Genomic DNA, 16616 nt, shown 5'->3' with positions numbered 1-16616 from the left:
CTCTTCTGTTCTGCTCAGAAGCGGCGAGACCTGGCTCGGTCAGCCAGGCAGGGCGCCAAAGCCACGACAAAAAGTTTCTCCTCACTGCCAGAGGTCACCGAAGTTCAACAACCTGGAAAGAATGAGCTTTGCATTTTTAAAACCTCTGGGCCAACATTTGGGGACTCACGTGCACACTGAGCGAGGGACAGGCGAAAGAAGAAAAAAAAAACCTCTGTCAAATGGTCTTTGTGCTTCCCAATGATTCGGAGAAAGGAACCCTCAGAACTCGACGAGCGGTCTCTGCAGACTTCTCTGAGCTGGTGTTCCATATTCATTACCTTTTCTCCACACTCACATGGCGGGGTTTTAATTGCCTACAATTCAGACTAAAAAGCTAGATGAGCAGAGTGAAAGCACCATGTCTCCTGAGAGGAAGATGTGGGAAGTCCACCACCAGCACACTCAACCTGATAAACGCATAACTACTAATAAGAGCCCTCATTAAACATAACCAGATTATTCCCCTGGCTCTCGGCTCAACTTAATTTTTCTCCTCCGAAGAGACACGCAGTCGCTTGGCTCCAATAAACTGAAGAACCGGCGCGCAAACGTAGTTGAAATACAAGTACAAATCATTAAACAAGTCACACAAAACATCTCCATCAGACCGGGCTCCTCTTTATCCATCAGAAGTGTCGACTCAGACTTGAGTCACTTCAGTTTGCACAAGGCTAAATCAGCCAGAGCCACCAAAACTATCGTGATTAGTTACTTTTCAGATTGGGATGTTCCATTAAAAGACATTATAAAATGCAATTAATTGTTAAAGATAAAACAGTTGTTATTCACCTTTTTGGTCTGGTATGAAAGCAGTGTCTAGATCTTGGGGCACCTGGTCTGACGCATCAGTATTCACAGTCTGATAACTCGAGCTGAAACAGTGAGTCGGTTAATCAAATCGAGTCGAGCGCCACACAATTAATTGCCAACCATTCTGTTAGTCGATTATCTGTTGAAGACATTTTTCAAGCCAAAATGTAAAACGTGTTAGTAATCGATTATGACGATTTTCTGCTTTTCTTTACCAAAACAAACCATATTGTCGACTTACGCTTATCTTATTTTATAGATGAAACCATCAATCGACAAAATAATCTGCGGATCAATAATGAAAATCATTGTTAGTTGCAGCCCTTGTGCTTTTACTTTTGGTACTTTAAGGACGGCTATCTGATTATACTTCTGCACTTAAGTGGGATTTTAAATTGATTGTGGTTGAAATTTAGTGGTAAACTCAGAAATCATAGTCACTCAACTTAGTTTCACTCCATATTTTGCCCCTGGTCATCCACAGCCCCTCTACATTGGCTCTATCCCCCAGTTTGAGAATCAGCGCCCTGTTTCGCGTATCAGCGCGTATGTTTCCACAAAGATCACGTGGCTTGAAGCTGAGAGCTAGTATCCTTTTCTAACATGAAATCAGTAAGCCCTATACACAGTAAATGGGGTGAGGCAATCTGGCTTCCAAGATTTGATATCCCTAATGATGTTGTGCAAAATCGATAAGCAATCAGCAAAGTTTAATAATGACAATCTGTCACTGATGGATGGACAGCAGTAGCCGAACGTCACCGCTGACACTACTGTCTACTGTAACGGTGACATGAAAACTGTCTCTCTCGCTTCTCTCGTCACTTCTGCCGCAGACAGATTGCAGTTTGCATATCTGTAAACGTGTGTGTGTGGGTGTGAAGGGGGGAAACAGACAAGCGAGCGAGAGCAAAAGTCAGAGTGTGTCTACTTATGTATGTGTGTGTGAGAGAGAGAGAGCGAGTGGTGATAAGGGAAAAAAAACAACAAATGCCAGATAAAAAAATATTATTGGAATTATTATGTTGTGTTTTTGTTGTAATTACCTTTTATAAACATTTCAAACAGATAACTCACATCATCCACTGTATACTCTGAAATTATAAAACGTATGATAACAATAATAAATAATGACTTCAATAGTACTATCAGTTATATTTAATGAAATGTCACATTGTTGTAAAACTGCCAATTATTTGATTTCACTTAATTTCACTAATTATCTCACAAACTGTAACAGAGAAAACTGAGAAGTTGTGAATGAAGGTCTCTGCACTTCCACACGCCGAACTCAACTAAAGCTGATTTAACTGGCTCATTCAAGATTATTCATAAAGATTCAAGATATTTATAAAGCCTTGAGGGGCTTTACAATCTGTACAGAATATTATTCAACAGAATTACCCGGCATTTTGAACTTTCAGCATCGCTACAAGTCCAGCTACCATGTGATGAGGAAGCAAACTGCGAGAGAAGATGAGGAAATGTGCCTGTTACACATGCTGTTTTTCATTGCTCTGCGCTGCCTGGTTGTTCTAAGCTCTGGTTATATTCTGTCACATTAACGTTGGGATAGAGGATATGTTGACAGAGAGAGGACATTGCACATTGAGACTGTAGGGCTTTTCTAAGGCTGGTGGCATTGGGACATGAAGACAAGTGTGTATTTGTGTGTGTGTGTGCGAGTGTATAGAAGGAGAGGGTTGCCTGTGGAGCGGAGCATGTGGATGCCCACCCACTCAGCAGCCTCGCGGCCCTCGTCATTTCGCATCAATCCACAGCCCCTCAATATAAATAGGACAGGGGTCCTAAAGCTATGCAGTACTAAGAGACGCAATGGCATTATGCATCGACCCTGGACCCCTCAGCCAGAAATATGACTACAGCAGCCTGTTGTAATGGCAGATTCCCTCTAACTTGCACACCACTGAGTTAACAGGGAAGTATTTTGGCAGTTAGTATACACGAAATCAATGTAACTTACAATTCTCTACTCCCTACAATAAGACGAGGCAAGTAAGCGCCTACGGACATCAATGAAACGGCAACTTTGGAATCAGAGCTGCACGATATTGGATTTTTGCCAATATTCAATATCTTCCAACTCATTTTAGCCGATATATGCACATATTTTTTACCACCTAAAATCTAGTCTCTCTCGTAGCATATGGCCTGAAAATAATATCACAGTATTTTTGGGCTATATCGCAATACACGATATATATGTAAATATTTTGAAATCTCATCAAAAGCGCATCATAAATGCTAGGACTGAGCAACAAAATCAAATTTCACATGATTTTTGAGCAAATACTTCAATATCGATGTTGCGACAATCAGGGAAGTTCAGCAAATTACATCATTTTACTACTAAGAAGCCTTTAAAACCAGAACAAGACAACATTTATGCCACTTCATGATAAAACAAAATCCAAAATTTAAGAAGACAAATATTCTCATATCATGATAAGAATATAATATGGATATGTTGTCCAGTCCTAGATGGTGTGCCGATATTATTGCGTATCCCTGTCAAGACTTACCTCCAATTTAAAATTTGCAACAAGTAAAAATGTTTGTCCAAGAGTTTATTGCTCCTTTTTGGTTTCATGTGCTGCTGTCGGAGCTGTCGCACACGGTCAGCACCTTCTCTACAGCAGCTTCATTTCCACTGCAAGACACACACGGCCATCGGCACCTGAAACATCAAGCAAAGCACGGGTTAGTTGGAAAATAAGGGTACATTTTGTCACTATTACTCAATTCATTAATGTATAATATACAGCTGGGACACAGAGACCGTCTGTTTGGTCCAATTTAAAACATCTGCCGAACACTATTAGCGTGAAAGCACAAAAGCAGAAACTAATGAGCATGATGCACCAACTTTTCAGTCTGCTTTCACAATAGTTTAAGGGTGTTTGATGAAAGTTAGTTTAAATTTCGCCCGTGGAAAGTACAAAGTGAGCTAGATACGGGAGCAAATGTATCTGAGCTGTAAGGAATTGAAGGTGGTGCACTAAAATAGAGAGTACAGTTCCACACGGTAGCCTCCCTGTGGCGTCACAGAAGCTTCACACTTCATTACTGCAAGGCCAGAGATGTGTGAAGCCATTATGTAGGAGCTGTAGGACGGGGTGTGCGTGTGTGCACGTGTGCATGTGTGGGTGTATGCTTGGGGTATAGGAAGTGTTTGTGGGGGGTACCTAATAACCCCCCCCTTGCTCAAAGTGCTTTCTGGAAGCAGGATCAAGCCATTGACATGGAAACACTGTTTAATATATTCAAACAGCTGGGAGGTGTTGTCTGCTGTCCCAGTGTCAAATGAAAGAGGACGAACAAACAGCTGGCAGGGCATTTTCTGCTTACAACTATACTTTAACAAACGGAGTCTAGTACACATGCATGGAGCAATTTGCAATGAATCATGTACTAAATAAGCTCCAAACTACTGCCATGCACCTAAATCCAAGAGTCAGCTGTATCCTCTGACTCTGCCATGACAGGAGCAAACAAATCTGTGTCCTCTACTTCCACCCAGAGGCCAAAAGCAGAATGTCACACTTCTTTATTCTATTCACATCTGTATTTCATCTGTTCCTCCATTTGCTCAGGCAAAACATCAGTAATGCAAAATTTAGAGGTAAATCTAAAACAAAATGTGACTTATGCTTGTGTCTCACTCAACCTCAGTACCAATAATGCATTACAACAACCAGCTCAAAGGTTTACGATCATACAAATTAATCATCGAATAATTCTTTCATTCATTTTTTTCCCTGTATTTTGTTTCGTTGTGATAATGACAATACTCTGCCAAAGTCTGTTTGACGGCCAGCTGCCCACTGAATTCAAACAGAATAGCTGGTTATTTTTGAAATCAGCATTTCAATTATACCAGTCTACTGGCATGCCTACGAGGGAGTGCACGACTACTTCTGTAAACTGTGGAACAATCGAACATTAATTTTCAATCAAGAACTTCGGGATTTGTGGCAGTCTCCCAGGGCATTTACTGTATGTGACTGCCAACGCTGAGCATTTAGCACTGATTGAAATTTTGGCTGCAGAAATTAATTCAACGAGCCAGTCTAGCAGCATGACGGAGTTATCACAGCCACTTTTATTCAAATGGCAATGACAAGACCTGTGTTCCCGAACTGCAAGCTGTAATTAGCTTGTATGTGCAACTAATGAACTTTAGTTCTCAGATTAACCCTGCAGGGGCAATGTGGGTAGATGTGGCGGTTTGATATGAGGGAGCAGTGATCACAGAAGACAGGGAGGAGACAAATGGAGAGAAAAATATACAAGCTGTATAGAAATGTAGAGGATGGATGGATGAAGGGAGGGATGGATGGATCGTGCATACAAGATTTTTTGTTTAGTAGTTCCACATTTACATTAATGTGTTAGCATTTTCTTCTTTAGCAGCGCCTGTCAATAATTACATCACCAACTTATCATACAAATCTTATTGCACATTTCTTATCTCAATGTGACCTTGATCATTTTTACTGCCCCCAATATTCTGTGTGTATTGATCTGCACTTTTGTGTTAACAGAGCCTGAGAGTCCATTTTATTTTGTGCTTTTCTTTTCATGTTTTATGTATTTAGGATATTTTAATATGCCTTTTCTTATTACAATCAAATGTCTGAATTCTTACATTGCTTCTTGAAAGAGTGTAGCCTACTTGCATCAATATGCCATAATATTATCATATCATTATCTTACTGTAATGGCATAAAATGGTCTTAAAATGACAATAATATCATTCAGGCGACTTTTCTGGGACAATATCTCGAAGAAGAAAATCAACTCATAGTGACTGTACTCTTAATGAGAGATGCATATTTTTTGTTCCAGTGTTTTGAGTGAGTAAAGAGCTTGAAGTTATAAGAAATAAAAGGTGTGTTGCATTAATAAGTAAACTGATGCAATTATTAGAAATAAATGATTCAGAGATGGCAACGATTAAAACAGTTTTGTTTTTTTGTTTTGTTAAATAGACAGCCCAAACATGACTAACAGAGTTTACTTCGACCTTTTCGGCACTTGACAACCACAAAAAGTGTGTTAATGGAGTCAACTTTATATATTAACTTATTATTATATGACTGCCAACATGATTCAGTTACCTGAAACTCGTCGATAGCAGGTTTAAACTGAACGAAGTGCTGAGTTCGTTTTTCCCCATCTTTTTGGACAGGCAATGAAAAAGGACAGCCGTGCGCTTCCGAAAGACCCCAAAGGGCCAAGATGGCTGCGCCCGTGACAGACGCCGGGGAGTTTGAAAGCTGGCTAAATGATCGTCTAGACTCGCTAGAAGTGGACCGTGAGGTGTATGGGGCGTACATTTTAGGGGTCCTACAAGAAGAGGAGAGTGACGAGGAGAAAGAAGATGCGCTTCAAGGAATTTTATCCGCATTTCTGGTGAATATCTAAAGCGGCATGTCCCGCTCAGCCACCGAGGCTGTGCTTTCTCATGTGTTGCTGTCTGTCTTGTCGGCACGGGTGGTACCAAGTGACAGTGCTGATGTCAGCTGTCATTTAAGGAAGGTTTTATCGACGTTAAACGCAGCAGTGTTTCTTAAACTACAGTCCAGACGCAGGCAGTGATATTGGCTGTTTTCTCATGCCACACCAAGTCCCAGTTAAAAATCTGTAACTTGTAGTTTACTGAGGTCTTGATTAGCGCTGGCAGACATTAGGCAACATATGACTCAATGCCCAATCATAAATCAAGTTCTTGTGTTTTCACAAATTCCACTAAGAAAGAAAAAGCAAATCCAAGGTGCTGTGTGGCACATATACATGTTGCCAGTTGGGAAACCATTTGTATATTTAGAACAAGATGCCATGAGGAGCTCTGGCAGACTGTCAGTACACCAGCTGTTATTAGCTTAACAGGGAATAACAGTTACTGCTCACAGAACTCACATAATACATCAACTGTTTATGTGCTGTTTTTATATCCTTGTACACTTTGGCAGTCATGCTGACTGCCTCTATCAGCTGGTAGACAAAACATATTGGATCACTTTATGCATCATGTACTGGCTGTGAATGAATCCAGTGGGTGCTATTGTCATCTGTACAGCACCTCACTATGCCTCATTTAATAATAACAGGCCATGTTGATGCAAGAGCATTGTTTACCTGGTTGTTGGGTATATGAGCTGTTATTAATTAGTACTTGTGCTTTGTGTGCAGGACGAGGACACCATGGAAGATGTCTGCAAACAGATCATCAAGCAATGGACAGATTATCGCAGCCGATTAGCAGCCAAAAAAGATGACGATGGTATTTATGCAACTTTGATTTATCCACATTCATAATCTCGTTGAAATGTATATTATTTTCTCAAGAGACCGCCAGTAAAAAATCCAAATTCAGCTGCTCTTGGAAATATTAATCAGAAAGGTATATTTCAACCTTTAATCTATGAAAAGAGCTAAATTAAACACCTTGCAGTCGAAACTTGCACAAAAGATATAAAGAATTAATTTAAGCATTTTGAAAGGCAGCAGTCCAAAATCAAGCACGCAGTCTTGTTAACTCGTTTAATTCTTGAGTAAACAGCAAAGACAGCTTGCTACCGAGTCAGTCCTCTATACCAGTTAAACATACAGAGGCATTCGCTCTCATTTGCTTTGAGTTGGGAGCAGAGTGCAAGACGCTTTTCTCACTTGGAGAGATTAACATTTCCTGTAAAAAATAAACAAAAACAGTTCCTGAGACTTCAGAAAGTTTTGTGTGAACTGAAGAAGTGTTAATTCTGGAAACAGGTTGTTTACTGTGCACTTAACCATAAGGGTCTGTATGCTTTCTGGAGCCTCTAGCTCAGATCGGTACCCTCGTGGCTCCTGCTCTTAATCTACATTCATATTGACAGTGAAAAGCAGGTACTTTTATTGCAAGTGCTAAATGTGATGCTTTATTTACTGTTTGGCTGTGTTCTGTCATACCTTCTCTGTAGCTGAGGTCCAGGCCATCGCAAGTATGATAGAAAAACAAGCTCAAATTGTGGTGAAACACAAGGAGGTATCCGAGGAGTCGAAGAAAAGGAAAGAGGCCCTGCTCGCTCAATACGCTAACGTAACAGACGAAGAGGAATATCCTTGATTTTGCAAATTGTTGTGCTAGAATAGTCCATGTTTCTTTGACCATACAGACTGACTGTTCATTAATATTTTCATGAGGAGAAAGCAAATATTTTAAGTTGTCTCATCCAGTGATTGTTTCCTTCAGACACATTCAGTCATATATCTCAACATGTCAGGTCTTTCCTTAACTAAAGCACTGAAGCTGAAGAAGAGGAGCCAACACATATCCCTACTGGAAAAGAGAAATGTATCCTTTTTAACGCTCTTTATGATCAGACGCTGTTTAAAATCACATGGAATTCAGTGTTAATGTAATAGTTGCATAACCCTGACTGCTCCTATCATTTACACCTCCATAGTGGTAATATGTAGGAATGATAAATTAGCACAGTACTTTTGCTTTCATCCAGCTGTCCTTTACTGAGAGTGTCAGCCCTGTTTAAGAACACCAACGTGGAAGAGGTGCTAAACAGACAAAAGCAAAAGCGAGACCAAGCTCGTGAAGATGCTCAGAAGAAAAAGGAAACGGACAAGATGCAGCGGGAGAAGGACAAACTGGCCAAACAAGACAGAAAAGAGAAGGAGAAGAAGCGTACACAAAAAGGTGAACGCAAAAGATAAAACCAAGAGACAGGACACTTTATATGTGATAGGATTTTGCTACAAGACAAAAATGAACAACATCCATTGCCTCTTTTTAGCTAAACCTCATTGGCACCTTCAGTATGTTAACATGTCGTCATCAGACTCTCCTTGTTAATTACTTTCTGCAACTCTTCATGTATGTAACGAACATCGCACTGGATGTTGCTCACGTCCAAAATCAATTTTTTTTCTTGTATGCTGATATGATCAGAAAGATTTTGTCTAGGAATAAAATTGCAAATCTTTATATAATGGTGATTGTGATTGAGTCAGTTTTATGTTGTTGATCATGAAGTATTGACAGTTGGTCTGCCATTTTGTCGCCGTTTCAGCTTTGACATTTACCCCTGAATGATCATTATTATACACCTGAAACACAATTGGATTGATCACGGTAAAGAAACTGTCCATTGAGTTTCTTGTATTTTTCTCTGTGCCAATATCTTGCAAATGCCTTTTATTTTCTGCACAACCTCTAAGTAAAGGCAAGCAAGTGTTCATTTCATACTTGTTTTAATTTTACTGTCCATGCATTTTGTCTGAGTATAAAATCAAAGGAGTGGTTGCCAAGTTATACCTCACATATATCATGTACCATAATTTGAATGGTCATAATGAGGTTCATCATCTTTTTAAATTCATTAAAAAAACAAACATTTTCAGCCATTTTGATTGCTTTATTTTAAAATCTTGTTAACAGAACAAGTAACAAGAAAAAAACACAACATGAACATTTAAATGACAGGAAATGGAACAACTATTCAGAGTACTACAGACTGATGCTTCTAGAGAACTGTTGCTTGACCGTCCATTACAAAAATGGATCGCAACTTTAGTTCCTGAATGACAAACTGTCTCACTGATGATAATAGTATAACACTGTCTGAAAATAATGTGGAAAGTGGGATTAATACATATAATTTAATTAAAACAACAAACATTTGCAGATTAACAGTTTTCTGATTACAAGTTTGTAACAACAGAAGAAGAAATTAAAAGATTCAGAAATTAATTGGAACATTTCAGGGAATATTTTATAATTTAGCATGTGCATATTAAACTACTGATACACAAAATCGACTAAGCTGCAATCAGAATTACTTTTTAATTAAGCAATGTTACATTTCACTGATGATAATGATATGTGCTAATCATTGTTTCTAATGGAAAATGTGATTAATACATTTAAATCTCAAACACTGAACTTTTTTCAGAAGCTTGAGTTTCTTTGGCAGAGTTCAAACTTAACCAAATTACATTTGGATACAACTTTTACAAACAAAAAACTGAAGCTACAGAAATTAATTGGAACATTTTATTAAATATTTTAATATTTAGCATGTTTATTTTAAACGACTGCCCTTATGATTCAATTGTTGGTTGAGAGTACCTAGAACTAAGGTTCCACGACGTTCCAATAAATAAGTAAAACAATGAAAAATTCACTGAAATCTTCCTCATAAATAGTGTCTTTAAATACAACGGTGATGGAGCAAGATTCACGTTAATTTGGAACTGACACTAATTAAATGAAATGAAGATAAAGATGCAGCAGGATACATTACATTTAAAAAATGCAGCCATCATCAAGCTTCAAGTTGCTCATCTCATACTCTGGAGTGATCACTATGTTGCAGGTAAAATGTCACTGTAGACTTGCAGGTAACATTTGCTTTCTATGTCACCCTGGTGCCTATGGGGAATTTATAATCAGGGCATGAACTGGAGTGGAATGTTTTTAATTTAATCAAGACTTTAAACTCATGCTTGGTACCTATTAAATCATAACTTAAAACAGTATCCCTCAAATGGAGCGGGGCTCCTCTCTGTGCCAGTGGACTTCCTGTTAACATGGTGGTCCTGCCTCTTGACAGGTTTCAGTAGTGTCATCTGGAGACCACACCATAGGGCTGTGCGGAGCTTCCTTGTGGTAGCAGCGAGGTCCTTCAGTGCAATGACCAACAACAGGGAGTCTATGAAACAGAAGCAAGTTAGGACAGGCAGCATTTAGGAAAGAGGCACATATGCCGACCACTGCGAAATAATTTACCTCTGTCCTCTGTGAAGTTAACTCTTTGCCGTTGGTGTTTGGAGATGTTGGCAATCTCCTCCTTACGTCTGGCCTGGGTGATGCTTATAGCCATATGATGCCTGTTCAGTGCAGTTTGGATGTTGATATGGAGGGGCATGTTTTGCAGATAGGCCATTCTATCCAGAAGGCTTGCCACCTGCAATGCACAAACATAGTCCACCCTTATATTGCTCTCTCAATCTGTATATTTTATGTGTTACTACAATATTGTAGTAGAAATATTTACTTTTTCTACCCATGTGTGTTTTTTTTTAAAAAATTCACTTAATGTGCCGCATCAAGGGCGTTTCTCCATATAACATGTTAAAATAATGTCAAATCGTTATTAAAAAATGAGTTGAACTTTTAAGCGAACTAAAATTTACAACCAAAGACAACACAAAGCTTGGGCATGTTGGTTTGCAGGTCAATTGGTGGTATTTTTGGAAAAATTCTGGAAGACCCAGGTCAATGCTATACTTTGTATCTAAGGATATTCATGGTCCAAACTAAGAAAAATTAAACAAACCTCCAGGACACTGCATTGAAAATAAGTAGTTGTCTCTGGATAGGACTAATAGGTGTGCAAAAGAAAGCCGCAAATATCACTTTCACAGAATAACTAGGCTGCTATGACCAAATTCATCTGTAGATGGCAGTATGGAAGCAATTAAGTCAGGGGTCTCACCTTTCCTTGTTCTTTCATCTGATTAACAATGAGGTGGTCGACTCCTGTTGGGTTCGGTGGAGTTCTGGGTAGGTAATGGTTGGTCACAGCTGCAGTTCTTCTACCAGAAAATGACTTGTTAAGGACGACCTCTGTCTATAATAGAGAACAAGTGAGAACATGATAATTGAACACTTGCACAACAGTAACACTTGCACAACAGTAAAAAAACAAAACATTGTTGTTCTTGTTGGTTTTGTCAAATTCAGGTTAATAGACAACCCCATAGTCAAAAATTATATAATAATTAGAATCATGTAAATAATTATAATTTGCAGTGCTCATTTGAACATAAATGTGGTGATAAAACATTTGCATCACTTCCAGGCAAAGGGAGCAGACTTTATCTTTACTAAATTCACATTTACTTACTGGTTAAGGCCTTAAAGACACTGGCAATCAGTTACATAGTATTGATATTAATTTTTTCTATATATGTAAGTGTGTCTGTGTGTTCGAAAAAGACATTTCATAATCATTATTCAAACCACTAAAAAAGTGGCACCAAAATACTGAGTAAATACCAATAAATTAAAGTAGCAGACCTAGAATAGACCTAGAATAATTCAATAAAGCAAAATCTAGACAGCCAATACTATTCCATCAACTAGACATCCTCTAACTGGACGCATAATCAGATTTGGAAGCATACCCTCTTTCTCTCCTTCTCCAAACACTTCCACTGCTCATGGCACTCGTCCAGGTAGAAGTAAAGCTGCATCACAGGTGTTCCGTCATTCATCGCCATTGAAGTTGTCATGGCAGAGGCCATCCCATGATAAGTGTTCTCTCCTCTGTGGGTCATCATGTCACTGACAAATGAGTTGAAAGCTGCAGACTCACTGACTGACATCATATCACCCATATCCATGCCAGGAACACCACTTCCATGAGGTAATGTTGATCTCGAGCTGAAGGTAGAGGAGTTGATGGGCATGCTGGAGTGCGATCTGGGGTCATTCACAGGATACATGAGAGGCACGAGCTGCTGTGTATTCCCTGCACAGACCACACTGTTTTCTCCATAAAATCTCTGACATTGCATGCTGCCCAAGTGGTCAAAGTATGGACTTTGTGAGAGGGCCTGTCTCTTATCACCCCCTCTCATGTTGGAGTTGGTTAGGGGTCTTGCAGAAAAGCCTTCTCCTGGAAAGCCAGACATTTGCATCCCCAGCTTTTCCTTCTGCATATGTGGCCTAATCTTGTTCTGTATCTGGTCCTGCTGGATGTGATGCTTTGAATACTGGTTTATGCTCATGTTAATGGGGAGAGAAGTGCTCTGTCTGTGCATGGTCGTCTTATTTTGGTACTGGTTTGGGAGGTTGAAAAGTCCAGGGGATGGCTTGTGTTGCTGGAAGTACTCTGGGTTTTGAGAGCTGAAACCAGGTAGATCTTGAAAAGCATCATGCTTACATGTTTGGTTGCTCACTCCTCCATTTCTGCCCATTTGCACTGTCCCGAGTTCTTCCATCAGCTGTTTGGGAGTCTGCATTGCAGGAGCACTTTGTGTTGACACTGCAGGACTGGTGATTTTCCATTGTTGAACCATGCTGTCTTCATGGTGCATTCCCACTGTGTGCCTTTGCAAGTTTGGCAAGTCTCCACGACATAAGCTATCATGCTCACCAGCCATGAACGACTGAAAACTGCTGACCAGTTGGGTAGTGTCTCGAGGCACACACTGCTCATTCCTGATCGGCTTCGCGTTGCTCTGGACGTAGTCGTCTTCACAATAAGGATGACAGACTGGGCTGTTCACTTCGCTTTGACATCTGAAGACATCACTGATGTCAGGGAAATTATTCAAATGCTGACTATTCCCTCTGCCTTTATCAGCTGACATGTGGTCATATTTGCTTTGCTGTATATGCGGCAAGTAGGTGTTTCCTATCTTAGGTATTGGTAGACCTGGTGGCAGTTTCTGTGGACGGAGGTGATAGTTGTCTCTGTCTCCATTAGTCAAATTAAAAAGCCATTGTTGACTGGTAGCAGGGCCATTAGGGCCAACATCTTCGTCCACTGACTGTCCCTGTGCTTTACTAACAGCTTCACGGGATACATAGTTCGGAGAAAAGGTAGGGTTACGTTGCTTTTTATCCTCTGATGGAAAATACTGCAGCAGTTCTTCTCTCAATGTCTTTGGAGACCAGACAGGATTACATAAAGGCAGGCCCCTGAAAGAAAAAATAAGGACTTCATTTAATGTTAGGGAATATGCAACTACAAATCTAAAAGATCTTTTTAATGAAGATAAATATTAAAAATTCTATACATTTCATTGTTCAACTTTGTGGTTTAACAGCCTGAACTCATACAAAGCATCCTGCAATATATAACCAACCCAGCAGTATGAAAATACAAAAACTTGACATACCCTTCACTGTAGTAGCTGTCCTGTGAATCTGCTTCATCCAAGATATTAGACACTAGGCCCTGCAGATCAGTCTCCCCATCACAATCAGCTTTATCAGTGGGTTTCCTTCAAGGAAAAGAAAATACGTCCCTTAAGTTGCACCTTTCTCTTCAAAAACATTTAAATAACACTATGACTAACGATGAATAACCACACACTTATCCTTAACATAGCTAAAACTGAATACCTGCTTTTACTGCTGCTCTGGGCACAGTTCATAAGGCCATTGGGATCATCATGAGCATTGTGAGACCAGGGCATGTAGGATGATGTGTCCTGTTCCTGCAGTGACACATTTGGGGTGGAAAAGGGCAACGTACGACAACTGTTCCCACCAGCTACATTTACATTGGCCTGAAAGACAGAGAAGCCAGTGTTAATTATTCAATCAACCAACCAAAGAAAAAAGGTGACTTTATTCAGATTGATTACGACACTTAACCATACTGCTAAAAAGGAGTGTAAAAACAAAAATGAGCTAATTAAAAACTGAAATTATCAGTTCATTAATTGATAATAATGAATCAGCAAGTATGTTGATAATAAAAAAAACGAATTACTTTTTATGATTTGCTACAGTTTTATGTTTCATGTCGTTGGTTTATGTTTCATTTTATTTGATCGTGAAAATGTTCTCAGGTCATACGATTAATGAAAGAAAACAATGAATGATTTTCTCAGCTTCAGCGATAATAATAAAAGAAATTCAACAAGTTATATCAAACAAAAAAGGAACAGGAAGGGCTTGTTCTGTCCTGGGTTATAACTTAATGGGTTATGGGTGACATGAGCAATTACGATACATGTTTCAATAGTTTTCCACCATTTATTGCCGTATAATAACCTTTAACAACGGTCTACAGGTGCTGGTAATATGCCATGTCATGTAAAATTAGCTTACCTGACGCTGATATGTGGGAAAGCCTGAATTTGCCAGTGTGCTCTGATGCCCGTCAAATGCCATTTTGAACTCTGTTGAACTTGGCCTTATTCTTTACTCCATCACGAGTCTGGCAAAACGCAAGGCACTCAATGTTAAATCAATGTTAGCATCTGATATACACTTACATGACAGCGGTTTGGGATCTCTTAAGAGTCAACCGAGCGAAGCTAACTGTTCATTCCGTGTTAGCAAACCAGCTAGCTATTTTAGCAGGTAAGGTTAGCTAGCAAACTGACATGCGGCCTCAGTTAATTTGGACTAAACTTTCGCCCATGTTAAAAAAATCTTCCTTGCCGGTCAAACTTGGCTAATTTTGCCTTAACAAACCGAGTTATCTGAGTAAAAAAAACACATACCTCAGTCGGTTACGTGACGGGAGTCCAACAGTTTTCTTCGCTGTCGGTAACCCCAACCGCTCTCGTGCCCCTTCGGCCGGAGCGCACTGTAGTTCAATATTGCCCTCGCGACCTGTGTGCACATTGGCTGAGCCCTGAGGAAGTGTTATTTTTGGTCCAATAGCATTAAAGCAGCAGATTCAAGGGCATAGCAACATCTGCTGCCACACCCCCTCCACACAGGCCACGGTGTAGTAGCATGACGACACAGGTGCCACCTGGCGTGTATGCAAATATTTATAATTATAATCAATAATAGTGATTATTATTATTATTATTATTATTATTATTATTATTATTATTATTATTATTATTATTTACTTTCTTTCTTGCCCATTATCTCTTTTTTTCTTTATTGAGTCTCCATTGCATTGTAATAATTTCATTATCGGCATTAATTTGAGTATGTTGTATAGTTTTATTCAGCTCAGTTATGTTTTTTTCTTTCTAAAAAGCACATTTTACCAATTTACTTTCTTACACTTACTTTACTGATTGGCTAATTGATCGCGCTGTTATGTGGAAAATGAACATTACATGGACAGTGAGTGCGCTGAGTCTTTCTCCTCCTCTTGAAAGTCTGGCTGGGACACGCAATCCAGCTGTGGAGTCAAGTGTGACAGCGTTAGCAAATAGACGACCAGTGCACGAGCGACTTTGCCTTCAAAATAAAAGCATACACTTTGCCAACGAGCATTGCCTTTCAATCGCTGTCCACTTCCAATGAATATGATGCTATATTTAATTTCGGTATGTATTGTATGACTTTGATACAACATGAATTATATAGATTAAGTGACATTATTATTACTATTATTAGGCATTAAAACTAAAAAAATCAAGTTTGGGTGTCTAAGTTTTAGTTTCCAATGCGTTTATACCCATGAACTATTAATAGCTCAGGCTCTTGATGAAAAAATAAACAGGCCTGAATACTAGTCGTTTATTATATTTATAATATTATAATTTTATAGCCTATTCCAGTAATTGTGCCACTCTGGAACGTGATAAAACAATTAGACGTTCATGTTTGTCAATTAAGATATTATTTTGAAAGCTAGTACGTACGTTTCTGCTACAAAATCACATAAAGGTAAAGTTATATCAAACAAAAAGGGATCAAGAGGAGTTTGTTCTGTCTGATTATAACTTAATGGGTTATGGGTGACATGGGTACCTATTAACTATTAAGAGCTCAGGCTCTTGAAAAAAATAAACAGGCCTAAAAACTCGTCGTTTATATATAAATATATTTCTAATATTATAATTTTATAGCCTATTACAATTTTTGTGCTATTCTGGTACCTTGGCAAAACAATTACACGTTGATGTTGGTCAATTAGGTTTGTTATTTTGGAAGCTACACACCGGAAGTTACATTTGTCATTGTGGCTGCCTTGACATCGAGGGAATCGGAGTTGTCGAAAAGAAAAAAGTCAGCCAGCAGTTTCACAGCGGAG

General features: G+C 39.2%; 2 protein-coding genes across 2 annotated transcripts; one reads left to right on the top strand and one right to left on the bottom strand.

Annotated features, from left to right (window-relative positions):
* Nucleotides 1–6092: 6092 nt before the first annotated feature.
* Nucleotides 6093–8865, top strand: ccdc43 (coiled-coil domain containing 43). The gene is made up of 5 exons (XM_084371663.1): nucleotides 6093–6288; nucleotides 7069–7159; nucleotides 7836–7971; nucleotides 8160–8209; nucleotides 8396–8865. The coding sequence occupies exons 1-5, from the start codon at nucleotides 6115–6117 to the stop codon at nucleotides 8581–8583; spliced, it is 639 nt and encodes a 212-aa protein (XP_084227789.1). The 5' UTR covers nucleotides 6093–6114; the 3' UTR covers nucleotides 8584–8865.
* A 405-nt stretch (nucleotides 8866–9270) lies between these two features.
* Nucleotides 9271–15259, bottom strand: moto (minamoto). The gene is made up of 8 exons (XM_084371662.1): nucleotides 15118–15259; nucleotides 14720–14828; nucleotides 14006–14172; nucleotides 13780–13884; nucleotides 12058–13579; nucleotides 11367–11501; nucleotides 10658–10835; nucleotides 9271–10580 (listed from the first exon to the last, which is right to left on the bottom strand). The coding sequence occupies exons 2-8, from the start codon at nucleotides 14780–14782 to the stop codon at nucleotides 10390–10392; spliced, it is 2361 nt and encodes a 786-aa protein (XP_084227788.1). The 5' UTR covers nucleotides 14783–14828; nucleotides 15118–15259; the 3' UTR covers nucleotides 9271–10389.
* Nucleotides 15260–16616: the final 1357 nt, after the last annotated feature.

Source organism: Pagrus pagrus (genome assembly GCF_965226575.1).
Source record: "Pagrus pagrus genome assembly, chromosome: 13".
Lineage (NCBI taxonomy): Eukaryota > Metazoa > Chordata > Actinopteri > Spariformes > Sparidae > Pagrus > Pagrus pagrus.
The sequence above is the reverse complement of the archived record's forward strand: the minus strand, read 5'-3'. Positions and strand labels throughout refer to the sequence as shown.